General features: G+C 45.0%; 2 protein-coding genes across 2 annotated transcripts; one reads left to right on the top strand and one right to left on the bottom strand.

Moving 5' to 3' along the window:
* Nucleotides 1–3079: 3079 nt before the first annotated feature.
* Nucleotides 3080–10044, top strand: LOC135367087 (uncharacterized). Its single transcript, XM_064600195.1, has 7 exons — nucleotides 3080–3259; nucleotides 3956–4270; nucleotides 4687–4875; nucleotides 6695–6991; nucleotides 7108–7283; nucleotides 8925–9179; nucleotides 9625–10044. Exons 1-7 carry the CDS (start codon nucleotides 3133–3135, stop codon nucleotides 9826–9828), a joined length of 1563 nt encoding a protein of 520 aa, XP_064456265.1. The 5' UTR covers nucleotides 3080–3132; the 3' UTR covers nucleotides 9829–10044.
* A 3221-nt stretch (nucleotides 10045–13265) lies between these two features.
* On the bottom strand, nucleotides 13266–27371 carry LOC135367585 (zinc finger protein ZFP2-like). The gene is made up of 5 exons (XM_064600875.1): nucleotides 27314–27371; nucleotides 23341–23821; nucleotides 19796–20221; nucleotides 17550–17643; nucleotides 13266–14418 (listed from the first exon to the last, which is right to left on the bottom strand). The coding sequence occupies exons 1-5, from the start codon at nucleotides 27369–27371 to the stop codon at nucleotides 13891–13893; spliced, it is 1587 nt and encodes a 528-aa protein (XP_064456945.1). The 3' UTR covers nucleotides 13266–13890.
* Between the last annotated feature and the right edge of the window lie 369 nt (nucleotides 27372–27740).

Consider the following 27740-nt stretch of genomic DNA (forward strand, 5'->3'; position numbering starts at 1 on the left):
TGGTTTCATCCCTCTGTCGGGCAGCTGAAAGGACATTTTCTGCTTAAATTCCGAGTCCGTACCCTCACAGGTTTCGCTGTAAACCCGTCTGCTGATCGGATTGCCGCGCGTCCGTTCCGCGAAGAGCAAGGTCGATAGCTCACTTTCAGACAAGGCTCACTGGCGGGTCTTCATGAACCATGATCTCTGTTGTCAGCGCAGCTCAAAGCTCCGCGGGTCGAAACAAAGACCTCAAAGAAGGCATATCTCTGAAGGGTCGTGATGAGTGTCACAAAGCCACAGGGGAAAAAGGCAGCCCGACGCGGAAACGAGACGCGAGTGTGTCAAGGTGAGGCTTGACCATAGCCTCCTATATACTTGGACACGTGCTCAGAGAGTTGCTCAAAAGGTTCATGGAATGACTGTTCACCTTGAGGATCTTGAGGCATGGAAATGGCGTCAGCGTTTGGGCGGCTCACGAACATATTTGCAGTACAAGTGTTCTGTATATTTCCGCCGAAATGGGGACTTTCCACATAATGATGTAAAGTATAACTGTTCTGAGGCTTCAACACACAAGCGGACGAACACAACACAAGCTTCATGGGGGTGCCTAAAAACATGACAGACAGGGTTTTTTTTTTTTCTTTCTTTTTTCAGACTGCCATATTTCAATCTGTCCAAATAATGCATGTTTTCCGCTCAATAGGCGCAGAGAACGAAGTCAAACTGAGAAATGTTTTCGTCATTGTTCATATTGTAATGGGTATTACTGGGAGTCCAGCACGCGTGTCCTGAGTTGTTCGATTTACGTGTGTTGTGTTCGATCACCCCGGCATTTCGTAACTTTTTACATGCATACAAGACGACATTAATCGAAAACTTTTGTGGATAATACCTTTAGTCTCTAAACTGGGACCACGAGTTTCTGAAAACGGAAAAAGTCAAGCCTATTCAGATCAGGCGCGTGGAACAGCTGTAAAATTAGTATTTTTTAAAAATCAAAATTACGTTAGCGCGGCGTTTTGAGGACCGCACGATGGAACCGTCGATTAGCTGTTTGACCTCGAGACCACAATTTCTTATGAATAATAACTTGACTGTAAAAAAAAAAAGCAAAATAACGAATCATCAGCATCGATCTAAACTTTCGATTAATGAATTTTTTTTAAACTTCATGTTAGCGCAGCGAAGCAACTGTGGCTATGAGCGGCGTACAGATGTGGACAGATGGAGAGAGGACAATAGCAAGGAGTGGGGAACAGGGGGTTAGTATACGTCCTGGGCCTACTTCAGGGGGAACTGTGCTGACATTCGTCTGGAAAGTCTTCGGAAAACCCAGGGAAAACCTGAGACATCACAGCCGGTGACAGGATTCGAACCCGTGTCACCTCCCAGTCTCGGCGTGGAAAGCGATCATCTTAACCACTTTGCCACGGGAGCTGGTAATCAATTGTTGTTATCATCGTGCGAAGAGTAGTATCCTAGAACCCACAGCTCATAATGTGCTATACGACTGCAAGAAATTTGCAAGGCATCCGAATATGGATTGTCTCGTCTTCGTTATACACTGTCATTCAAATGAGCTTACGCTTTTCAGAGTCGCCGACAAACGCTTTCAAAAGATATACATAAAAAGCCCGCGCGTAACATTAACGGTTATCAAACCTCGTCGGACACAACCTCGAGACGCAAGCGCAATGCATTATCCCACAGGCGTACGCGATATATATAGCATACCAGCAAAAGGAAAGCTTTTTACGAGCTCCGGCGTCCAAGAGCAGTTGAAACGCTCCCGCCATTCGAGATAGCGGCGAAACCGCTGATGCAAGCCACTGTGGTTAATGAAGAAGGCACTTAAACACTCGACCGCAAGAGCCGTCCACCATCACACGCGGCACGCGCCCTCCTGTCGGCAACAGGAGGACCTTCAAAAGGGCCCATTCGTAAACAGCGCGGTCTCCTTTGATGTCCGTCCGGTCCGAAACGTCTGCCTCCCTCTCCGCCTTAGGACCTGCTTATGTGGCAATGTACCTGCCAGCCCTTTTTTTTTATTACTGCATTCCACGATGGCGTGTTCTCGTATTCGGCTCCGAGAAACGTCTTCTTGCGATCCGTTAGCATAATATTTGCGGAGGCAAGAAATAAAAACAACCACCATCTGCAGTTCCGCAACGACAGCGAGAGAACAAAAAGCGATGATTCTTGATTCTTCGTAACCAACCCACTGGCGTGAGAACCAGGCGTGAGGAAAGAAGAAGGAAAATGAAAGAAAATCGAATTCGAAAAAAAATAAATAAATAAAGGGAGTCCATAATTAAAGAACGGAAGAGTTGCTTACAGGAGACATGACAACCAGGCTCTCCTGACCTAACCTTTGTCAGGCGTCCATGAAACGGCGTTCGATAAAACGGCGTCGATGAAACGGCGTTCGACGAAACAGCGTTCGATGAAATGAGCGGACACCCTTACAGACTCCTTTGAGCCCCCTTGAGCCAAATTTCCTGTGATACTGACAAAAGAGAATCCAGTCAATGCTCCAATAACAACAACAAATAAATTATGAACGATTACGCCGTGGGATGTTGCTTGGGTTGCGGGATCCTATTATACTCCGTTGCATGTGGGTGAACATGATTTCATGAGTTAGCGTGGCAATTCAATGCTTCAACGTCAAACTACTGTTCACAGAGAAGCTAGACGTGAAAGGAGATACTCCTAAAAAAAACGTGCATAGGAAAGGTGGGATGTATATGAACCGTTTAATAAATAGGTGATGTTAAGAATTTCATGGTAAGGTCGACTTACTTTACATGTAAATCTACTTTCAATATTATTGTTGTAAAGCACGTTTTATGCTTCATGACAAGCAAATGTAATTTCGACACTCTAAAACCAACCCTGGTATTTGGCAAGGCGTGAGGTTTCAAGGTCATCTTTGTGCCTGCAATGATGGTATATGGTACGCGCTAAATGAATAAAATACTGCACGTGGTCACTTATTACTGGCTCGGCATCAATAACGGCAAAGAAGAAGAAACAAAACAAACATCGTGCCGGCATTGGTTGAAAGAGCGGAGTCCAAGTGAGAGGGTGAAATGTACCCTCCCTCACGGCCCGTAGAAGCGCACGCTCAACCGCGCTCGTCCGTACATGCATCATCCCACGATGCTGGTACGGACGGTTGCTTTCCTCTTCTGCATCCTCGCATGCCATGCAGGGCCACTATCTTCTTCTGGAAGCTTCCACACGGGACAATCACGTCAAGCAGCGACGCAAGGCAAGTGCACTTCATCATGCAGATCTCTTTTTTTCTTTTTTTTCTTCGTGTAGTGCTTGGATGATTTTCCGTCTCAGAGAGGTGAGAAAAGTATCAGGCCGTATAGTAGAGATGCCGATCGTGCCGATTGACTTCAATCACGTCTGTCTATTCGATTTAGTAGATAAGAAGGGTAGACGACTGGGCAAGTTGGTACAATGACTGAGTATATGAGCGTTCATTGAGGACGGGATGGGACAGGGCAGAAAACTATTGAATTCGTCGCACACCCGCCATCGCCGGGGTGAGGGTGGTAGATTGTTATTTATACCCCGTCTATTAAATTGTTGTAAGTGTTGTTGCGCGCTAGCGGTTGTGTTCTTCGTTCTCTGTCCCGTCCCGTTCTCATTGAGCGCTCATACTCATCAGTTAGCCAGATGGATTCACACCTTATCAAAATTTCCATTTTAGAACTTCCTAAAACGCACTTCTTTCGAAGCTTTTCTTATCCCTCCTCTTATTATAGGTTTCCTCAATGTTGAAAGCAAACAAAATTAATATAAGTGGAGAGTGTCAGACCCTGACCAGCGGCAGTGATTCTATATAAGGATACCAGGTCTTAAAACAACCTTCAGTGGACCTGCATCGACACGTCCCCGCTGTCAGCGTGAACGTTCTGAACGACGTCTCACCGAATCCCACGCATCTCAATTGCAGATTTGGCTCGATGGTCCGATGCCGGATTTCAGCTGGTCGCCAACGTATCCTGCGCGTTCTTTGCCAGCGAAAAAGAGTGCAGCCTGATACAGGCCATGGGAAAGAGTGACATAGTTTTCTATGCTGCTCTCGAGGAAGACATGCGGTATTCCGTAGTGCTGCCCGACGAAGCCCTGACGCACGCCGGAGAACACGACGCGGTTCTGGTCTTCGATCCCTTTCCATACGCGGCCTTCGGACATCTGGTGGTAGTGTTCTTCTTGGATTTGGGTTGGACACAGTTGCAGTGCCAAGTGAATGGCGGATACTATATCCGTAAGTGGTTTTTGATTTATTTTTCCTTATCAATGACGAGCCATAAAGACGCTTACGCATATGACGGAGACGTAACACATTACGGTTCTCTCACGCGTAATGTATCGAACATTAAATAATATACAATATCGAATAACGAGATGCGAGTGTGCTATGTAGTGTGCGCGCTGCGTTTTATCCAAAGCATATTTCCGTAGCCAGAGTCAACTAATGAGAATCCAGTGGGGAACTGGTTCGTTCTGTGTTCTCTCCATGCTCAAGGAAGTGCTACATTTGTCTAAGTCGAGATGAGATGCACGACATTTCTTACGTGTATACGGTTGTGGTAACCCTTTAATGGTGTGCGCTGTCGACTACCCCAACCCATGCAGGTCCCCTGTACAACTGATTTGATTATTTTAATCAACAATTTGTAGGAGAAGGCGAATGTCTGTCGCTGGCACTCAAGAGCCGCTGTCACAATCTGCTCGAAGGCCATCACCGTCCACGAAACGCAAAGCGCCTTGTTCGCCGATGTGAGATGCGATTCTTGCCACTAGTGCATCCAGCACACGAAGAGCCACACCGGTCCAGGCAGCAATTGAGGTGCAGAGACGAGATACCCGGTAAGTCTTCCACCTCAGTACCCCACGTAGACGCAAAAGGGTACCAAATCCAGCGAACCGTTAAGAAAATGTTAAGGGAACTGCTTCAGGACGAGACCCGCCCCATAATACCCATGGACCCTTTAACATGCCATCCCTAACCCTTTAAATACCATGCCAATGATGAGGACGGTGCCCTGGAGAACAGCAGTCTCTGCTCGACATATCGGCGTACGTCTCTCGTCCTTTTCCCTCTTTCCCCCATCGCTCGTGGAACTATCTCACTGGTCTCATTCCCGAATAAGGGGGCAACATTTCAAGGTGAGGCACACGTTTTCTTTTTCTTTTCTTTTTTTCTGTTGACACGTGCCGGTCTAGGAATTGCTGCCTTGTGATTGGACATACACTCCGTCACGTGATTTCTCCACCCTTTACCCTCTCCCCTGTGTTAAGAAAAACCGTTTAGCTTATTGAACACGCTATACACGCGCGGGACACACATACCTACACGTGCAGTCCTACATGTGCGGGACACAGAGACCCACAGATGCGGTTTCCCACACACCTGAAAGTTTGACAGTCCAAAGCAAGTTGGCACCTATATAAATCCCCAGCAGGACCACTGGAACTTCAGTAACGTCTTGCATGATATTCTTCATCCGATAATATGTAGAGCACACTGAAGAAGCTCGCGCTGGAGCACTGTATGGTGTATACTTCTGTACCGTCGGCAAAGAAAGCGCCTGAATTCGAGTTTAAAACGCGCATCGGTTTGTTGAGCACACTACTGAAAACTGCGGGGATGACTCAGTACGCAATGACTGACTGCATGTTACAAAACTTCAGCATCCCTTCCTCACAGTCGGCCAAATGTCCTGAGCAATCAGTCAGCATGCGGCAACGCAATGAGATCGTTGTAATGCGTATATACATGTGTACAGACAGCTGTGGTGTCGGCCCCTCTGATGTTACAGAACGCACGTGCCATGCACATTATTGTCTACAAGAAAGAAACGCGCGAAGAAAGGACTTCAGAAAAGGAGAAAACGATGAGCGCAGGTATTCGCCCTTAGCGATGCTTTAAAAGGTTTAAAACGACCTTGGGTGTCAATAGGTACATGTTTATTGACGGGGGTAGCGGTTTCGAATACCCTTCCGGCATCTCCGTGCTTTCCGGGTTTGTCGGACTCTCTAAAGCGATGCTTTCATGTCGGCTGCTTGACGACCCACATATCGCCGCCAGGCAAGCGGTGAGGTATGGACATAAGAGAAGACTCAAAGGGATGTTTGTTTCAATCACGTGGCAGCGCTCAAGTTCATAGCTCTGCCATAAAATGCGTAGAGTTTCATTAACCCCTGCGGAAAAGCTCACCTGTTGGGAGCAGGCTTTGAATACTTGAGCAGAACAAGCAGACGACACAGCCATCGTGAGAATTCAGATGTGATGCATTTGTGGCTTTCATAAATGATTTTTTGCACCTTACAGCGTGCAAAAAAAAAAGTTGTGTTGTTTGTTTGTTTTTATTCCGCGAGTTCAACTGAAAAGTGTAACAACAGTGCTGAAAAAGGTGTTTGCAAAACACTCCTCTGGGACAGTACTCTAAACAGAATACGCCCGCCTGAAATGGCATTTTCTGCAGAATATGCCCTATGAAATCGTGGTTTTTGCAGGATACCTGCACCATTTAGATGGGTTTTTCACAAAACACGTTTCTGTACAGTGTGCACCTTGCCCTACAAACGTGTGTCCCATAAGATGAGACGTTTACACCCGAATGGTGCAAAAGCATAGCCTGGTGAAGCACATTGTCACACTTCCAAACCTGTTGTGTCGTTCCAGGTTTTGCCCCGTGCCCGGTACTTCATCCTTTAAACGAAACGGAATTCTTGATGTGCAATCCTGTGAAGGTGAACACGCAGCGGTGCTCACCGATGCAAGACGCAGTGCAGACTCAGTGTCGGTTATTCGAGACCTGCGACCAGGCCGTTCTACTGTCTGGAGGCTGGGATAGGCTCACCTCGCCTGCCACCGGAAGTATAGAAGACCTGAAGAGTGTTTACGACACGCTAACCAGATACGGTTTCAGAAGGAACAACATCAAAGTCTTTTACGCCAACGGAGCTCAAGGAAAATACGGCAAGTATTACAAGTGCAACATTATTTCTTGCGTTCTTGTTGGAAAGAGGCACATCCTGGTAGCAGGAGACAACAGCAAGTCTTTCACGTCAAATATGCTTTTTTTTTTTCTGCAGTGACGGGCGACGAAAACCAAGTACTGTACCCATCAGCACTGAAACTGACTTTCCGATACCATCTTCAGCGCATGTGTCAATCCAGCCGGTGCGTCGACTCGCTTTTCCTGTACCTCAACAGCCCCGTTCTGCTGGACGGCTCCTCCCTTCTCTGGGACGTGGACGGCAATGGTCAGGTGCGTTCGGGTCACGACACGCTTGGTAAAGCCACGTAAAGTGCTGGACAAAAGTTTACAGAACGGGCTCCAGCGCATTCCTTCCTCAAAGTGACACGTTAGCAGCGAATGGTGTACGTCGAACGTACTTCAAAAAGTTACCTTAGTTAGGTTACCTAGGCACATGTCTGTAAATTCGTACGGTTCCATTCGCTGCTAGCGTGTCACTCTGAGGAAGGAATGCGCCAGAGGGTATTCCGTAAACTTTTGTCCAGCACTGTACAAGGGCAGCCGGGAGTTGCGGATCTTTCGTTAACTCTGTCCTTACCGCCGCAAACATGGCCATTTTTGGGTTGTTTGACAAATATGTATATTTTTTTTGTGTGTCCGACAGTACTACTTCAAAATATGTTGCTATACAGGAAAATGTAGCCAAATGAATGCCCTATCGAATGATGTAAGTTTCAGAAAGAAAGCTATCCATGAATTTCCAAAATTAATTTTGGAACACAAAAAATCGATGCAAACAGCAGAAACCTCATGAAGCTTGTATTACGAACAAAAATATAAATCTATACATGTTCCAAAATATACAAAATGTGGCAAATTTTGTCAGAAATAATATCTGCAAATATCAACACTCTGGATCAAGAAGTTCACGAGTTGTGGAAAATAATGTCAACACCCATGCTGTTCGTGTAACTGAGTAGCAGAGTTCATTGAAGCAGTAAAACAGAAATGAACATCGTAATTTCTGTAGAAAACATTAGTTTCATGCTCCACTTTCCTGTTCTTGTACCACATTTTGCTATTTCACCGCTTTTGTATCCCTCCCGGATAGTTTTGAGACAGGAGGAACTGCAATCATGCAAGTTATACATATCCACACATTCAGGACGAAGATGTGATTGTCTAACACCTTCAGAGTTGTTATATGCTTCAAATATGCAAATATGCTTCAAATGCGGGCATTGCGCATTTGCGAAACAGGTCCGCCGCCGGAACGCGATGCCGCGACAAAGATGAAATCTCCACACTGCCTCCTTGGCGAAGAGCCAGCTTAATAAATCACCACCACCGAGGAAAAGCTAAAAGTGAAAACAAAACTCAGTTGTCAGTCAAAACTTCTTTAGTGTTTATAGTATCCAACAAATGTCACCGCTTGTCCATATCTACTTTAGAGGCCGAGTAGCACCGCCCGTAAACCGTCGATCACCGGTGATCGACGCTCTATGGGCGCGGTAAGGAACGGTTTAATGGCTTCCGGATATGCTATTTTTTGCTGAATTTTCCCCGCGATTTTCAGATTCAATACCCTGCGGAATTCTTCGCAATTTCAAGATTGAAATTTGTATCAAATCGATTTTTCGACGTGTTAGCTCTGTGACATGATGCGACCAATGTCTCAAATTTTCTTGTAGAGACTGTACCATATAGTATAGCGTCTTTCAGTCGGAAAGCGAGTAATTTGCTCGTACCTTGCGAGTCGGTTAGCGCTCATAAATAGGCTCCGAGAGCTCCTATCAAGAGAACATCGGTAAGAACTTACTAAGGGTGTTGACTTGTTCGCCACTCCCCTATGACCAGCCCTGCAACTTAGATCATTCACATAGCATAGATGGAGTGGAGGCCGACACACGTTAATATGTGACGCTTTTACAGGCCGACGAAGAAGAGACATATACAATAAAGGAGCTACTTTTCGACCTGAAGAACTGTTCTGCACGTCAAGTCATCCTTCTAGCAGACCAGAACTTCTCTGGAGAGCTTGCCAAAGCGTTTGCCAGGTCCAAATCCCACAACAACGTGATATTCTTTGGAAGCACACAGAAGGACGAGTACGCCTGGAGATCGGAGCTCACACGGCATTGGACGTCTTCTGAGCACGCGACCACGTGCCTGAGGGAGATACAACAGGTTGGTGACGTGGCTCTGTTGGAGCGGGTGTTGTGAATTATTCTGTCGTAGACGCGGTCTGTGGTTTTCAATGCTTCGTTGTCACAGTGAACAAACGCCCTTCTATATACTCATTTGCGTTAACGTTACAATACAGTATGCGCATGGAGAGCGCGTTTTCCGTGCGCGTCACAAATCACAAGCGCAGACGATACGATGCGACAGAGGACGTGAGCATAGCAGAAGGCGGCCGCACCCATTCTACGTCACGGACATCGCGGCAAAGTCGATGGGTTGACTGGAATTCTCGCACAAATACTGTGCGAGAGATACTGTTTCAGGAGGAATGTGCTGGTCGTCGTGATACTGATGAGTTTCTGTAACTGTTGTGTAGCTGCGTTAGCTGTCCCTAACTTCCGAGAATATAGTTGAACCATTTCACCAATTTTGTAATCTTGCTTTACAGGCGGCGGCAAAGGCTGTGACGCATTCAACGCCAGTCACTTACGATGGCTCACAAGGAAGCATTCGTAAGACCCTGTTCGGAGCCCCCTGCGATGTGATTCCGCCCTACTCAAAACAAGAACTTGAGGACCTCCACTTCGGCTGCCAAAATGTACCGCCCAGCCTCTGGAGGGCAAGGACTGCGCCTCTGATGAGCAGGCCTTGAGACAGACCGCACACATCTCATGTGTTACTGAGAGAGAGAGTTTGGTCCTGGTCCGTGGGTCAAGTGCATGGCGAGAAGAGCAGGCCGCTTCCAACACACTGGAAGATGAGGACGGACGCTTAGCGAAGGATAGAACCGTTGATGGCGGGTTTGTCAAGGATACGGGAAAGCGGACACCAGAAGCAGAGTGTGTGAGCAGTTATCAAAAGAAGCGAGGCATATAGTATTATGGACTTTAAAGTACCTTTGTACATATTGTAAGTACATAGCACAAAATGAAATAATTTATTATCATTGTACCAAGTTATTGTTACTAGAATTTCACGTCCTCCGCGGCGTGCAATAAAGTATATTTTTTTAGAATTCATTCGTATGGCATTGAGCTGCCGCAAAATGTAAAGCAAGAAATCAAGAAAACAACGGGAAATGGTACTATTAGTATGGTAGGGAGCCTATATACGGGAAGTCCCGTATGTATATAGGCTCCGAGGCTCCCTATACAACTACACGGCGCGCTCCGTCCACACTGCACCTCTCGCTCCGGAGCGCTCCACGGCGCTCCACGCGCTCCCGAAACCAATGCCCCTCTCGACAATGGCGACATCTGGTGGCGTGCCACGGCGAGAGGCAACAGACTGAGCCGCGGACTGACTACGTCACGGACAACGTCGCGCTTACTGAACTTTATTTCCTTCTAAAGGAAGTGCGGTGACACAAAGTGCTGCACAGAAACGGAGAGGTTTCATTTTCCCGGAGGGGGCAAGGGCGCACCGCGAAGTAAGTACTCTGGCGGAGCGGGGGGGGGGGGATATGTTTATTAAGCAAAGAAAGGAAGGTAAGCCAGATGGATGTCGGCTTGTTATTCCAAAAAAAGTGAAAGGGGGAAAAAGGCAAAGAAAATAAGAAAACAAAAAGAAGGAAAGAAAAGGAAAAGAAAAATGAAGAACACAAAACTAAAGCTGAAGAATCACAGACTCTGGCGGGATCCTATGATGTATGCAGAACTGGCATAGAAATAAGAGGAAGGAAGAACAGAGAGAACGTAAACAGTGAACATGTGCACAACTGAAAGCACTACGCCTTTGAAAACTGAGTGCAAAAAGAACAAAATGTATTGAATCCTCGGTGTTTGACCCGAAATGCGCGCAATATAATGAATATGGTTAATGAAATGGAGCAGTCTCTTGAAATGATATGAAATGGTTGGTGCCAGTCTCTTAGCGGGACTACCCGGGGGAGGCCCCCCCCCCCCCCCCCCCGCAGTCGGCGCCTATGGTGCTGCACAAGCCTGTTATGAAGCATAACTGTCACTGAATGCATGAGAGCACGACGAACCCTTGGTACGGCGCTATGAGTTGTCTTCGCTGTCGTGCTGTGCCATATGTGAAAGATACCGATTTTTGGCACTGAAAACCTTCCTGCACGGTTCACACCTGTACGGTTCCTGTCCAGTGTGCCGCCTCTCGTGCATGGTAATGTTGCCCTTCTGAGCAGTTGCATAGCTGCAGTACTTGCATTTGTAGGGCTTCTCGCCAGTATGTATTCGTTCGTGATTCTTCACCACGTACCTCAGCTTGCAAGAATAGGGACAAAAATTGCAGTGGTACTCTGATACTTTTTTACGATGAAGTGGCCGCAAGCCTGAAACAACAGAAACATTTATTCGTGTAGTCATACGTTACATACTGGGCAGCAAGAAGCACATTGTTAACGCATGTACAAAGGTGCAAAAGGGGGAACGCGGCTGGAAAGCCTTGAGCGCTTTCTTGATTTGGCGCAATTTCCGTCCCAGCAGGTAAGTGCTGTTCAAGCCAGTAGGGCCAGGCTGGCATGCAAAGACTGCTGCAGAATTATGTTCCCTTATATGCACCTTAGCACATTCAAGCCAAATTAATACGCGTGGCGCCAAAACACTCGTGCCATGCAGTGCTAATATATCACAAACTCAAAGCTGCATGGGACAAGTTCTTCAGTACATCGGTAACAATTAACAACGCGTTGTGATCAAATTCACACTTCTTCCGTTCACAGGTGACTATGGAAACGTGTGCAAGCAGCAAGACTTCCAGTGGCCGACTTCCTTTTGGCAGAATGTGCACCTCTGAGCCGTACCACCCGTGTGTCTTCGCATGTGCACTTTCAGAGGGGTCAGCTGTCTCGTCGCATAGTCGCAGAACCTGCACTTGAATGGCTTCTCTCCGGTGTGTCTCATTTCGTGGACACGCAGGTGAGACTTGCGGCGACTGGTGTGCTTGCAGAAACGGCACTTGAATGGTTTAAAGCCTCGGTGCATCAGCAAGTGTTGCCAGAGAGACGACCTCGTGCCTGCCGAGTACGAACAAAGGTCGCACTCGTACGGTCCTCGGGGAGAGGCTGGTTCTACGTCGATGCTTTCTGCAAATATGCAGAAGGGTGAGGGTAGTCGAAAGAGGAGCACACTAGAGGTAGTTATATCGTACACACATTTTCTAGGCACAGAGGTTTTCGTATACACAATCGTGTTGATAAGGAATACTTCACATGGAGCCTATGCACTTTTCTGGTATTTCTCTAACACACAAAGAGGTTACTCTCCATTAATAAATGTGTTGCCTCTGTTCTGCTTGAACACGTTCTCGTCGATTGTATTTGTCACTAAAATACTTTTCTGCAAAGCACTCATTCTGTATGCTTCTGTGGTTTATTTTTTATCGAATATAATTATATTGGCTCGATGGACAAAACATAAAATGAAATAAATATTAAAGAAATAACATAAAACGAAATGATAATTAAAGTGAATCATAAATGTAAATCAGGTGGTGCACAGTAAAAAAAAAAGAAAAAAATAACGTTTGCAAAAAAAGCTTTTTTTTCTAATTTACACATTTGTTAATAAAATAAGTAGCACTATACAGCCTGAATAACAGGTTAATTTTACTGTGAAGCAGGCTTTATATAGACAACATGGGCTTTGTCTAGGATGTGGTGTTTTCGTGGTCACCGTGGACAACGGAGAGTAAACACATAAAATTTCAAGCATCTGTTTTGTTTCCATTATACACAGAATTGCTGAAAGTAGCAGAAAAGTGGTATGTTCTAACTGATGAGAAATACCTAAATTTTCTATCCTGCTTAGGAGGTCGACAACACAGTAATCAGCTACACTCAATCTGTGCAAAAAAATGCCAAGTTCTAGAAAAAACTATTTCTGCAGTGTATGACACAGCACACGTTTCATGCAAGGAATAAATTTCGTTATGCAAGAAAAAAGAGAGAGAGAGAGAACTCCGCATGATTAGAACAAATGGCTAAAAGGAATTCTCAAGAATTACCAAAATTTTTCAACTGCCCGAATAAGTTGGTACAAGGTGACACAAATACAAGTATACAACAAATTACAAGTGTACAAGCTCACAGCTTTGTATGACCTAGCAGGCAGTCCTATGACCTGACGGTGGCAGAAATTCATCACACTTTATTATTCAGAAGTAAATTGACATTACATGTTTATGTACATTTTTTGAAGAACCTCATCCTGCATGAGCATTAAAGTGAGGAACGCGCTGTGTTTTGCGGTGCATAAACCGCGCGCGCGACTTTGGGGGCGCTCTCGAGAGGTAGAGGATGCTTCTCCCTCTCCACACCGTATCCGCGTGGCCACTCATGTGTCAACGGATTACGAATTACCACGTGGACAACTCGTGGTTTAAAAGGGCAACAACGGAATTCCAATGATAACGATGATGACGACTTGACGAGCAGTGGACGAAGCCGTCGATCTCAAGACGTGCGGAGCCTCATGCGGTATCGGCGGTTATGTTGTCCTTGGAAAAGCTTTCAACACAAAGCTGCCGCGTCAATCTAGAGCTTTCATGCTCTCAGCAAAAGTGCGTGTTCAGCGGAGGTACCGTTCTAACTTCGTTGACGTGATCCCGACCGGCGACTTCGCGAAAGTTCACGTATAACGATACCCTGATATGACGATCGCATTTCGCATTCCCGTCAACATCGTTATAAACGGGCTCGACTGTTTTGCAAGGTGAGTCGGGACATCGTAAGAAAGCACGTCACAGCGTTTGTCTAGCTATGGTCTGGTCCGTAATGTAGCAACACAACATCACCGCGTTCGTGTTTTCGTTCATGGCTCTTCAGCCCTCGCATGTTGTTGGCTTCATAGTCGCAATACCCGCACTTGTATGTCGGACCACCGGTATGCAGTCGTTCATGCGATCGGAGGTTGCTGCGATCTTTGGAGGCAAAGCTGCAGTACTGGCACTTGAAGGGCTTCTCTCCTGTGTGTACCCTCTCATGGACGGCAACACACGTTCGATACGCTGCCCTGTAGCTACAAAAGCTGCACTTGTACGGCTTTTCCCCTGTGTGGACTCTTTCGTGAGCATTCACGTTGCCTTTCTTCTTCGACGCGTAATCACAGAACCTGCACTTGAAACGCCTCTCTGGCTGTTTTGGCGCAATGCCATAAAGTGAATCTGAAAGGAAGGAAGATAAGGGATCAGAGGGTGTACTTATATGCGTAGCAGGATAATAATAATAATCATAATAGAGGACAATACATAACACTATGTATAATGATTGCAACAATATAATTTGTGTTTAAATGGCAGTTAGGGGAGCAAACGCTCTCCTGCCAGTTAAACAAGATGTCAAGTATAAAGAAACATAGAAAATGGTTTAATAAATAGGGTGTTACAGTGAAGTTTCTACTGAGCAAGGCAAATCTTAGAGCCCCCTAGTAATGTGATGCGAAAATAACTTTCAGAGCTGATGCTAGAACGCTCCTACAGTTTACAGACATAAAGGTCATATCTTTTCTGCACCTAGGTAAAACTGATAATGCAAGAGATACAGACCAAAACAGATTGCGGCGAATAACTATGTGGATGCAGCTGACAGAGTTGCACTGTGCCGAGGGCTTGAGAAATTTTATCTTGGAACACTTTGCAATAACTAAGTTAGCAGCTAGTGATCACAAGGAGAAGATACTGCTGTTGCCTGTTATGCTCATCGCTATCCAGGAACAGAGATAATAAGCTTAGAAATCTATTTATTGTACACGGTGGCAGGCTTACACAAAAATTACATATCAATCAGCACGACTATGCACCACAGGAAATGCTTCACTAGTCCAGCAGACATGAAAACCAACACATTTGCATTTATAGTCACTGTACTGTTGATTCAGATAAGAATCGGCAACAAGTTAACACATCATACAGCTATATAAAGACAGACCGACATACTCAAGTGCACTGGTAACAGCTGTGATAATGGAAATTCTGTCACTAGTGGAATGTACAAGATATTAACACCATTTCACATGAAACAGAAATGACACATCTAGCTCTAATCCCAGTTGAATACAATGTTCAACTGGTGGCAACAGCATAAATAGCTGAATGTACAATAACTATGCAAATGCTCAGGTATGCAGTTTATACTAAATGAGCCCTGCTTTACCTATCACAGCAGCAGGAAGACATACATATGGGTATGTAGTAACGGGAATTAGCCTACCAGTTTAGCCACAGATTATTCCATGTCTGTTCAACTTTTATGAGAGTTCTGAAAAGAGGTACCCCTCTTAGGTTGTGTTCACACACGCTACCATCGATACACTCCGTCTGCTCGGAAACTACACCTCTATCGGTCACAAGAGAGTCCTGACATCAACAGAAGAAGCAAAGTGAATGTAGCAGTTCGGAAAGCTCATTCAGAAAATTGGCAAGCAAAACACTGTATCTCTGCAATGCAAAACAATCCTCCAAATCCATTTTGACACCTTCCAGTAAACTATGCGGCAAAGATGAGGAAGAACAAGCTTCTGGCAACTTGTTTTAGTCTCACTCAAAGTTAATACCAAAAGTACATAGCTAGCAGTATATACATGTACCATACAGCGCAACTCTCCTTACAATGTGGTCTCCCAAAGCCACCACCAGGCGTAACAAAGGTAACCTGTGTGCTGCCTCCATGCTGTTATTACTTTTGCTACGTCTGGATACCAACAAGCCCAGACTTCCACCATTTTGCCACTGCCAGAACACACTGTAGCTTTTGAGCAAAGCACCTTATGTAAAAACATGAAAGCATATCCATGGTATGCAACCAAGACACATCTCTTGAGTACCCTGCAAGACAATAGAAATCCTGGCTCAAGACAATAAAAATACTTGGTTTATATTTACCACAACATCGTGAATTTTTGGAAACTGCAACAGATGTTAGCAATGCAGGACATGTGCTAGATGCCAATAGTTTTGCCCTTAGCAGACCTATGTTTTTTTGTTTTTTGCTTACCAAATGTGGCTACTTGTAAGGCAGCTACCAAGTCATAGTGTACTGCACATATCAGAAGACATTTGAACCTCAATACTGCCATAGACACAATAGGATTATGCTGCTGAAATTTTGTGTAGGAAGCAGGTGTACGCTCTGTCTGTGCAGCACAATTGCATTAACTCATAGTATGTCATTGTATGTCAATACAAGAAGGCTCAAGCATAACGTGTACTAAGAAATGCCAACTCCTCCCCAAGTTGAAACAGAAGTACAGCATATGTAATCTGCCAGGACATAAGGTTTGACACCTCAATGCAAATCTACAAGATGTGCATCAATGAAGACGGCTCATTTTTGTCACTGTTGCCAGCATGTGAACCATCAATAACGACAAGGCATAGTCGGCAGCTTTCTTGGACTGCACTACCGTGACAAGAAACATTAATATGCAACCAACCTGCAGCATACAAATGCTTTCCCGCTCTGCCACAGAGGCGTGTAAATGCATCTCTAATCACCAGACACTTCTTACGGGACTCTGGGTGAATCTATAGGGACAGACACTTATTCCGTTCAAAAACACTGATGAACAATGACTAGTTTGATTAAGTGCTAAAGATGCGTGTATTACCAACTGTGCTTTACAGGAAAACAAAACAAAAAACATTGCCTTGTCCCAATAACTATATGCACACATTGCACTGTTACACACAATAAACTGCAACAACTGTTGATCCACATCAATAGTGACCTTCCAAACCACACCTCCTCACCATATCCACTACAGATCTAGCGTAGAGGGGTGTCCTGATGTACCGATACCACTCAATTTCTCTCGTCACCGATCGCTTCAACTGATCTTAGTATATGTAGCATGCCTATCGGGACCCCTAAAAAAATCCTGGATCCGCCTCTGACTATATCGCACTTTAAACACATCGTTGGAGCACACGTCAGCACTTTAACGAAAAACACTGACAAAGGGTGCTTAGACATTACTCTGTACATGAGTCCTCTCGTGTAACTTGAGGTTATATTCCCTGTTAGTTTCGTACCCACACAAACCACACCTGAACAGCCTCCCTAAACCGTGGCTCCTCTCATGTGCCCTGACACATTTCTCCCAAGACGACGTGTAGCTGCAGGAATGGCACTTGTACTGATGCTCGCCCATGTGTTTCCTCTCGTGCACCGAAATGCTCCCTTTATGTGCAGTCGCGTATGAACAGAATTTGCACCTGAAGGGCTTCTCTCCCGTGTGTCTCCGCTCGTGCGTGGCCACATTGCCTTTCTGCCTGGCCGTGAACGGACAGAACCTACACTTGAAGGGTTTCTCGCCTGTGTGCGTTCTCTCGTGCGCTTCAAGGTTCGACTTTTGCTTCGCTGCAAACGGGCAGAACCTGCACTGGTGGATAACCACCTCCTGTCGGGTGCAGTACCTCCCGCGACGTGGTCTCGAGTAAGGCATCAGCGCTGCTGAAGGTAGCGGAGAATGCTGAAGGGGCCTTTCGGCTGAAGTCGGTGCGTCGATGCCTGTAAGATTGCAGAAGGAACGACAGTAAGAAACGGTCAAGGTGATATGCAGCATCGCTGCTGCTTCTAATTAGTGCACGCCAAGATGTATAGTTTTAAGGATTTGTGAAACCTTAACAATTTCACCCCCTAATTAGTACTCTATTCCTCAAAACCAGGTATAAAGTAAGAAGTGCTATCCTGATTTCAAAAGTGGTCTTAAATTTTTAAGGGCTTCCTGAAGAACTTAGGGGCCTAATGCCAATTCTTGCCTTTGTGTGATTTTCTGCACCTCAACCCCTGTAAGCAGCAACGCACACTCACAGTCAACTGACAAGTCATCCTATGGAGTGCTTCAGTATGTTTCCGTACTGACAGTACAAAGCCGTACTCACAACGGCACAGCACATAAATAACAAAACATGCTACAAAGAAGGCATAGCATATACCATGTGCTGTGCCATTGATCAAGAGGAAGCAGTATAATGACAGATTACTTTAGCATGAACGCAGTCGTGCAGTACAGGAAGAGTGCATTATTCCTTGTAACACTATCCTCATGCAACCGTACGTTAATCTAAGCGTCAATTACAAACTGGTTTCCACTAGTTAGCACTGGTTTTAGATGTAGTAAGTATTGGTTATGTGCATTCATGCAAAATGCAAACAAGTCGGAATTACTGACGTTCACGTTTGTATTTTTCGAGGTTCCCAATGAGTGATACAGAACACAGGCACTCCATCAGTATGTGTAAAATCGTTTAGTGCATAGTTGTTCAAGAAACAGGCACTGGCAGGAGAGGTTCTTGAAGTTTAAAAGGTACAGACTTTATATGACAGCTGTTGCAAGCAGCACAGTGTGTGCCCCCTTTCTTATGCACAGCTTTTTATAAACCTCCTGCAAGGACAACAAACTCTCGGAACAATAGCACTGGTACAGTCAGCATTGGAAGAACACGGGCTATGGAAAGCGGTCATCACTGAGGCACTGCCCAGAAGCATTTCACATTGGACTGGGGCTACAGCCAAGCAGAGAAGGCTATGACGTAAGGAATAAACATCCCTCTGTGTGTACAAAGTGCCTGAAGATTCCTGCGGCATGTCGGGTCTATGACCTTCATGGGGTTACAGAAAAATCCCACAATACTTACTGATAGAATACAGTTCTAAAAAATGCCCGAACAAAACAATGTAGGAACACTGCAATAATTAAATGCTCGAAATGTAATGAAAATGCATTGCATTTGAGGAACAATACCACTAAGTTTGTTTAAACTACCTGGAATATAGCATGTTCAACGATATTTGACAGCACAAAACATTCAAGTCCAAATTCCCTATCCCATATAGTTGTCAGCCTTAACGCCAAGTAAAGAGGAGATGGAACCTCCAAATGGCTTTGTGGTTTTAAAACTCAAAGCGTTTCCAATACATAAAGAAACCTTTGTTGGAAGTACCTTTCCAGTACGATAGCGCAAATTATAGTAACGTGAAGATGTGACCATAACGAGGAACTTTGAAAATGAATTATTTTTGAAAATTACAAGACACATTGTTTGTACTTGAAAATTACAAGAAAAGCAAGGCAGTTTTCGCAATTGACATAACACTGCTGCTCTTTATAAATTACACTCAAGGCGGTTACATCCGCAAGCTGATGGACTGGTGGTTTCATTATCATAATTTCGGGGATCTACTTAATAAAATCCTGGCAATCTGAAAAAAGTTCCTTGCCTTCGGCGCAGGAACATATGTACCCACACCCAATGGATCAGCCAGACGTTCTAGAGTCTTTCAATCCACACGTCTGTACTACACAGGTCCTCACAGACTTAAGCGGGTCATTAATGCAGTCATAAACAGAATATCTCTATGTAAGCTGACACTACTAACGTGCACTATCAGGATTATGACATACTGACACACTGTACGTTGGCACCCAATATGTTGACAGGCAGTACGATCACAATATCATCAATTATACAAACAGCCACCGGCTGACTAACTATCCTCAAAGTTCTGGATCCACGCTGGCTAACACCACAATGAGAGTCCTAACACTTTCTCGACATGTCTCTCTTCCGCAAGGCATAAACGTCGACGTAGCTGTAGCAGAACGAAGGGCGAAGAAAAAGGAGGAAAAAAGAAACATCATGTGGACTCCCGCAAATGCCTCCTCTCGTGCAGCTTCAGGTTCCACCTCTGGGTCGTCGCGTAAGTGCACACGCTACATTTGTACGGCTTCTCGCCGGTGTGTTTCCGCTCGTGTATCTTGACCGTTTCCTTCCTGGGTGAGGCGTAACTGCACCACCGGCACTTGTACGGCTTCTCGCCCGTGTGTATCCTCTCGTGCGAATTGAGGCTTCCCTGCTGCGCCGTGGCATAGGGGCAGAAACGGCACTGGTACGGCCTCTCCCCCGTGTGGCGCCTCTCGTGCGAGATAACGTTTCCCCTCTGCCGGGCAGTGAACGAGCAGAATCTGCACTTGTAGCCATCCTGCGACGTGTCCGATGCATTCCCGGCGATTGTCAACGGGTGAAGAGTTGTTGTTTGAGGAAGTACTCTGAAGAGCAGCTCTGGAAAAGCAGCAACAGAGTCACTGTTGTTGTGAGAATGGGTAAGTCAAGTTAAAGGGGCGCTAAAGTGCAAAAACAAGTTCACTTCAAATTATGTTGGACGCTACGTTAATTTCGCGCTCGTTGTCATAATGCAAAACTTTGGTTCCGTTACCAAGCTACAATCAGAATTATGCCGGACTGTTTCTTGCTTCGGCACTAAGCAATGAACGTCGCTTCAGCTCGTGCATCGGGTGTGCAGCGGGTGTGCACCGGGTATACATCGGGTGTGCATCGGGTATGCATCGGGTGTGCATCGGGTGTGCATCGGGTGTGCATCGGGTGTGCATCGGGTGTGCATCGGGTATACATCGGGTATACATCGGGTGCCTTTAGTTCACGCGCGTGCCACGCCATGGTGCAGTTCCGGCGAAAAAAAAGTGCAAGTTACGAAGCGGACTGGTGGTGCTGTCCGAAGGACGTGAATATAATTGTTGTCAGTGACCGTGATAACTGTTGTGTGTTACAATTCAGTAAATCGGTATTGAAAGATGCAGCAATGCTAGTCATGCCACACGTGTACAGAACACTGAGACCGTCCCTGTTTCAAATCCATGCACACACGATAGGCATAGATCTTCTCCTGCTGTCTCATTGGATGCCTCCAATCTTTGCTTCCCGAGGATCCCTTTGGTTGCCGCCCAAGACGGCTCTATTTTCGTTGCATTTTTCTCCTAAACGGTAGCGCTGTGTGAACAAACTTTGCTTGCACTATACCAATAGAAACACAGAATTTCATTTGACAACAAGTTGTTTTTGCATTTTAGTGCCCCTTCAAAAGCACAAGGCCCACAAAAGTGAAAGCTTCCAAGACGCCACATCCAACAACAACCGTGTTCAGCAATTTGGCCTCCATCATTCAGGATGGAATAATGGTGGAAATAATGGTACAAGCAACTGTCGATATTTTCATTTATGATCTATGGCAAACGTTTCATTGCAAATACTGGCACAGCTCTCATGCGGCTACCCTACTTGTATAAACCAGTTACAAAGCACTATTACTGATGTGCTGAAATGGCCCTGATGTCATGAGGAATAACACTTGATGCCACACTGCCCATATACTGACTCCGTTTTGTAAAATTGATCATAGAGCAAGTGTCCGACGCTGAAAGACTTTGCAGTAACAGCCTCCAAAAGAACGAGCTCACCGATTAAATTTTTTATCCTCATTGCTTTGTTCATGCTACAGTAGGATAAAGAACTGATGCCTCCCTTGCTATCGTACAAGCACACGACAACATTCTCACATGCACCTCAGAGGCTGGCAACCCTTGGACTTATGAGAAGTCATACAGGACGCCTTTCTCATCCTCGGCAGCATTTACAGATGTTGTATGGCATGCACAAATACAACCGCCTACATGAGGGCCACACAGTCTAAGCAATTTTAATGAAAAACATGGTTGCTCGGATGTAAATATAAATGTATTGCAACATTAGGAGTGCCACATGGGGTAGTCATAAGATGATACTGGATTGTCCTGAAAGGAAATAATCCACATAATCCAAAAATGAACAGATAACAGCAATTGAACAGTTCAGAGATCAGAATTAGACTAACGACAGGGCAACTGATTCAAATTACATAGTGTGTACTCGAGTAAAATTGCTTCAGAATCTCTCTGCAAGCAGTACTTCCTCGCAGAAAAAAAAGGAAAGATAAAGAGCGTGGAGATGAGACAAAAACTCGAGCATAAATTTCTTTATCCTGGGCACTCCCCTTGCTGTGTTATGCGTGCATTACAAAAGGCGGCATGCTGTTCGTGCTTGTACACCAGCAATGTCTGTGCGTTTTCTTCACTGCATCTGGTCTTGTCTGATGTGCTTGCAAGGTTTCCTTGTACAGTGTTTCACAGCTGCACCAAGAACACTTGTACTGCTTCTTCCCAATGTGTATCCTCTTGTGCAATGTCAGAAGCCCCTGCTGTTACATGCACGCAAACACTTCATTTGTATGGCCTTCCTCCAGCATGCAATCTTTCATGCAGGAAAAAGTTGTCACTTGCGTGCAGGTTGTCAGTTTTTGGTTGACCCCATAGTCTTGGGGGGGGTTTTACCGTCATGTATTCTGGTCACCGGCTCACTTGCTTCTTAGCAATTCTTTCAAGGTTATCCCCTTTGCCACACATTGCAGATGAACAGTATTTTGTAACGAGATGCAATCTTCTCTTGTGCATCACAGTTAATACATAACACTATGTGGGGTGCTTGAACACGTAGTAAATCCTCTAACATTCCTGCAACAGAGAAAGAGAACGAGTCGTCATGTGCTGCATCATGTGGAATGTGCCGTAAGGCTGGGAGGCACCAAGCTGCAATCGTGTAAAAACACTATATGACTCCACACAGCGATGTTTGCATGTAGAACCCAAATGGCAGATACATGAAGTGTCCCAATTTTGGTGTGTACGACCAAGTGCCAACTGCCGCTCGCATGATTCAGCTCAAAAATAGTTTCCATTCAAAACCTATTTTTGCACTTCTTAGTTATTAAAAATGACCATGAAGGTAAAGACTGAAAGGCAACTCCAAATCAAGAAAAGCGAGATATGAACAAATAATTTCCCCCTTTCCACGTTAGCTGTATACTTGTACGAAAATTGACATCTACTAGCTACCCAACAGGGACATGAACAGAAAAAGAAGTCTGAAAAAAAAAGCGGGGAAGAAATGGGAAAAGGGGAAGAAGCCTGAAAACAGGGAAGAAATGGGAAAGAGGCATGGAAAAGAGGAAGAAAAGGGCGAAGAAGCCTACACAGAAAAGTTAGCCTGAGTGACCCGAAGGACAACTTTTTGAAAAGTGCTGCTAATGCAGACAGGCGGAAGCACAATGTCAGCTGACTTCAGACAACACACGTCACCTTTTACAAAGCCTCGCGCTACCTTACTGCATTACACTTGCAGAACTCTGCTGCACAGTGCCTTCCTGACCGAGAGCAAAATGATCCCGACATTCCAGCAGACAAATACAAACACGCTCCAATTTTTATCACGCAAACTAATTTTTATCTACCTCCATATCAAAGGATACACACACACACACATAATAAATAAGCACAGGGATGTGAACACACACAGTGTTACGAGTTCAGTTCACGTTGCATCCTGAAAATGTTTCTTCTCGTGCAAACTTAAATTTGAGCTCTGTGCTGTTGCATAGTCACACCACCGACACTTGTACGGCCTTTCTCCCGTGTGCTTCCGCTCGTGGACCTTCAGTGACTCCGTCCGAGAGGTCGCGTAACTGCACCACCTGCACCGGAAGGGCTTCTCCCCCGTGTGCTTGCGCTCGTGTTTCTTCAGGTTGCTCTGCTGCGCCGTTGCATAGGGGCAGAACTTGCACTTGTACGGCTTCTCCCCCGTGTGTGTCCGCTCGTGAACTATGACGGTGGCCTTCTGTTTCGATGTGAACGCGCAGAATCTGCAAGGAAACGAGCCGGGAGCTCTGGCTAACCGCGACGACCACGCCAGGCCATAACGGGACGCCAGGGACACTGCGGGCGGAGTGTGTTCTAGGGAGAAGAGAGAAAGAGAGAGAGGGAGGGAAGTAGAGTATTGGAAATCTAAATTATAGGTTTCTTAGCATTGCGATCCCCCTCTGCACCAAAAAAATAACGCGGGCTTTACTCGGCGCACTCATATTTTGCAAGAAGAGCTGCAGAGTTGAGCTACATAGATTCTGGTATGCCAACACATCAATGGTTCCATATCCATACAGTGAACAAGAAGCACTTGTTTTTTAGACATGGTTAGAAATATGAAAGTTCGGAAGTGACGGTGAAGTGAAACAGTGAACTTGACAAAGCATTCAAGCACATTTAAAATTGAATTGTTTGACTGGACAAAAAGCAAATGTGTCATAAGTGAAGCGTTGGGAACACAGAACGCAAGCTAGGAACACGACAGAATGAGTGTTTGTCCTGTCGTGTTCCTCACTTGCGTCCTGTCTACCCTGCGTTTTATACCACGTCAACACTCCTCAGTGTTATAAAGTGAGCTACCTATACAAGAATTAGATATACATATAACATCAGCACTCTGAAACAGGTTTTGCCAAAAATTACAAATTAACAAATAGGTCACAATATCCTTCATCCTCCAAAATTACCCACATCCATCTCAGTAGCATTATGATGCTTTCAGCAGCGCTTGCAGGTATTTCAATTTCATCCTGTTCCACGGAACTCTTTTTCAGAGCAGTACGGCAGTAGAACCTGCACTTGAAAAGCCTGTCTTCTCTTGGCAAAGTGATGCAGCCCATTGAAATACCGAGGTTCATGGCTTGAAGTGGGCACTTGAATGGTTCCTGGCAACACCTGCACTTATATGACTTTCCTCCAGAACAAGTCTCCTCACTATGGTTGACAAATGATCCTGTGTCACCAGTTGCATTGCAGCACTTGTTGCAGTTTTCCTTCCATGCACAGCTAGGGTTTAAGTGCCCAAACCCTGCAGTGCGCTCACACAAACACAGCAGGTTTTCTGGTGCACGAATGCGCCTCCCAGCAGGGGGTGCAGTCTTCATTTTCAGCAGCAAGGGCAATATATGCGAGAGCCCTTGGAGGACAGGAGGTGTGTTGGGGTATTCTATAAAGATTAATTTGCTTTAGATACCAGTCTAGATTGCATTTGCATTACCAGCATTGTTAGATACCACCTTAGTACCAGTGTGTGCCAAAGCTAAATGCACATTATAACCACAACACAATTGTAACAATGTTGTGGCAAGCAGTGTTTAGAAGCTGCAAAATGACTGTTTCCTTCAATTTTGCAAGTAGAAATAATATTATTTGTGGAGCAAATTCAAACATGTGTACGTATGTACACTTTCCATTTAAAAGTGATCAGTCTACTGAGAACGCGATAGATGAACTAAAAATAACGACAACGCAACTGCCCAACACAAGCGACACTTTAAATGCCATAACACCCTAAGTAAGTGAGCATCATCAACACTTGGAATCAGAAAATATGAAGAAGGGTCTTCTGCTATACAGCTGTTAAATTCGAGATGGTCGTCCCAAGTGCTCACGAACTCAAATTGATGATGTGTGATTACAAAATTCTAAACAGGGACATGAATTTATTACAGTAAAACTTCAAGAGTAAGGACAACAAAAATACACACACAGACATAGAAAATTGTCCCTAGCTTCGAAGTTTTACTGTCACAAATCCTACTCACCAGCTTCCTTGTTTTTTTAGTATTTCTTTCATTGAAACATGAAGGCAGCCGCTTGGACACTTGATAGGGGATAAAGATGCTCTATAGTGCCCTCAGGTGCTCGATGTTGCAAGAAAACACCAAAAGTTTAATTGGCAGAAAACGGAAATAATTGTGATGGAGTTGTAGTATGTCTATGTAAGTTGTACGGATTTATCCTTCATTGAGTGCTCCGTTTGCACAAAAGGTAAGTGTCTAGCAGAGAGCACAGAAGTAAGGGAATTGAGGAACCAGGCATTCCCTATTAAAAGGAGAAAAAGGGCAAGAGAGAGGCAGAGAACAATCAGAGATGTGTGTGAGCCCCAAAGGTTATTCACTGCAGAGAAATATGCAAGAAAGACACAAGACAAATGTTAGTATGGATTTTTAGGCACGAAAAGACCTTGTTTTAGGCGCACATAAAGGAGCTAAAAATCCCGATTTTGGGCACTATAAATTGTGAGTATTTTTTTTTTTTCTCGTAGCTCTGAAATTGCAAAAACAGGGTGAGTAAATCAATTCTATCTGCGAGAACAATACAAGAGCAATACCATAAATAGGAGTTGGCAGTTTTTCTCATCTTTTTACTGCTCGATATGCAAAACTTATCCATATGCGGGATGGGCTTCGAGCATTGGAGGCTTTAGTATAACACACACATTTTTAGTCCTTGAACTTTGCCTTCTAGATTTTGTTTGTTTAATCAGACCTTTAGGCATCTACACCAAAATATGCACCAGTACAGGAATATGAATTTTAGGCACAATGAAATCGATACTGGATGTTCCCTAGCACCCAGTTCCTGCGGTTCAAACCTGAACCTACTAGAACCACATGAAAAAAATAGGCAATTGCCTAAGAATCCGGGGTCTAGTTATTAGACGTCTTGCAGCATCCCCGAGTACAAATATTTAATGTCAGTTGAAAGGCAGAAACTTCAGCAAACCTTAGTATGAGAGCCCTCCGACATTTCAGTGTTTCATATTACTGTCCTCAGCATTGTTGTACGAGTGTACAACAATACATGGTCTCTGTGGGAGCTTCTGTGACACAGCACGCTTGAAAACGTGCAACTAGAGAAGCACAATGTGAAGGAAAACTGAGAAACTCTGTCGAGTTTTGTTTCAACAGCACAGCACCTTCACCGCGCTCTCGACATTTGCAATTACGTCGTGTGCCTCCATGAATGCTGCGGTGGTTCATGCAATGTGCTACGCAGTGAAAACGGTATACGCCTCGCAGCTTCAGTGCAAGTTTTTTGGGGCTCCATTTCGATTAGTGTGACTTTTACGCCAACCGAGCATTGCAATTTCGTAATTTTTATTTCACAGTGCACGTCAGCTTCAAAATCACAAAGGTCGTCAGATAATACAACGCATGGAATGAAGCAGCTTCACCATATTCTATGATTGCATAGGAGATGGAAACCAAAATACTTACGTTAACCCATCGCACGATTTTATGATTTTTATATGCTCAGTCGTAACACTTGATCACAGAGCTCTGTACTTCGAGAGATCACTTCGTAGTGCTTCGTACTTACTTGATCACAGTGCTTTTTCGGTATTATAACATGCTAAAATCTAGCGCCGAAACAGAAAAAGTCGTCACACGCATAAAATCCATTGGGAAACTTCAACACTTTTGACGGACGGAGCTGCAATGGCGGTGACGCCAATTGGCTATCTAGACAACTTCTAAGCCAAGAAAAGAATGGCCTCTCTAATCCATTCCACCAAAGAGAGAGAGAGAGAGAGCATGCTCGTTGTAGAAGCAAAACCACTTGGTAGTTTCGGTTTCATTGTCACAGGTGACGCCGTCAAGCAACCGCCGCCGCCAACCCTTGATTTACGAATTAGTACCTCACTGACGCGGGACCTGTCGCAGACGCGCGATGAGCGCAGGATCACAGCGCTCTCGAGCATCCTGTTATCGAACGAAGACTAGTCACAGTTCTCATTTACATTTTGACTGGACATTAACCCCTCGCGCGTCTGCAACAAGCACCGCGTCATTTTTTTTTTTTTTTCAAAACCGAAAGTACAAGGAAGTACCGTTAGAGATACGAAGTCGAACGTGACGAACGTCCGTCGATACGAACTTTCTCAGTGACATTTCGGCTCTAATCCCTCTATTTAAAAAACTAATTCCACTTAATTACAAAACGGAAAATATCCTCACACGCCTGGTAACACAATGCAGTAAGTCTTTTTGGTGTGCGATAGAACACCCTGTATATGAACGGCTGCATGTAGCGTTTTCAGCTTTTATGCGGCTTAGTTCTCAGCCTTTAT

Source organism: Ornithodoros turicata, chromosome 8 (genome assembly GCF_037126465.1).
Source record: "Ornithodoros turicata isolate Travis chromosome 8, ASM3712646v1, whole genome shotgun sequence".
Taxonomy (NCBI): domain Eukaryota; kingdom Metazoa; phylum Arthropoda; class Arachnida; order Ixodida; family Argasidae; genus Ornithodoros; species Ornithodoros turicata.

Bases quoted from the DNA above. Each gene is read 5' to 3' on its own strand.
- LOC135367585 (XM_064600875.1), bottom strand. From the start codon at position 27,371: ATGCTCGAGAGCGCTGTGATCCTGCGCTCATCGCGCGTCTGCGACAGG. The intron at 23,822-27,313 runs GTGAGGTACTAA...CGCAATGCTAAG, and splicing joins CTGCGACAGGTCCCGCGTCA to AAACCTATAATTTAGATTTC. The intron at 17,644-19,795 runs GCATTTGCGGGA...GCAATCTTACAG, and splicing joins CTGAAGCTGCACGAGAGGAG to GCATCGACGCACCGACTTCA.
- LOC135367087 (XM_064600195.1), top strand. From the start codon at position 3,133: ATGCATCATCCCACGATGCTGGTACGGACGGTTGCTTTCCTCTTCTGC. The intron at 4,271-4,686 runs GTAAGTGGTTTT...AACAATTTGTAG, and splicing joins GAATGGCGGATACTATATCC to GAGAAGGCGAATGTCTGTCG. The intron at 7,284-8,924 runs GTGCGTTCGGGT...ACGCTTTTACAG, and splicing joins ACGTGGACGGCAATGGTCAG to GCCGACGAAGAAGAGACATA.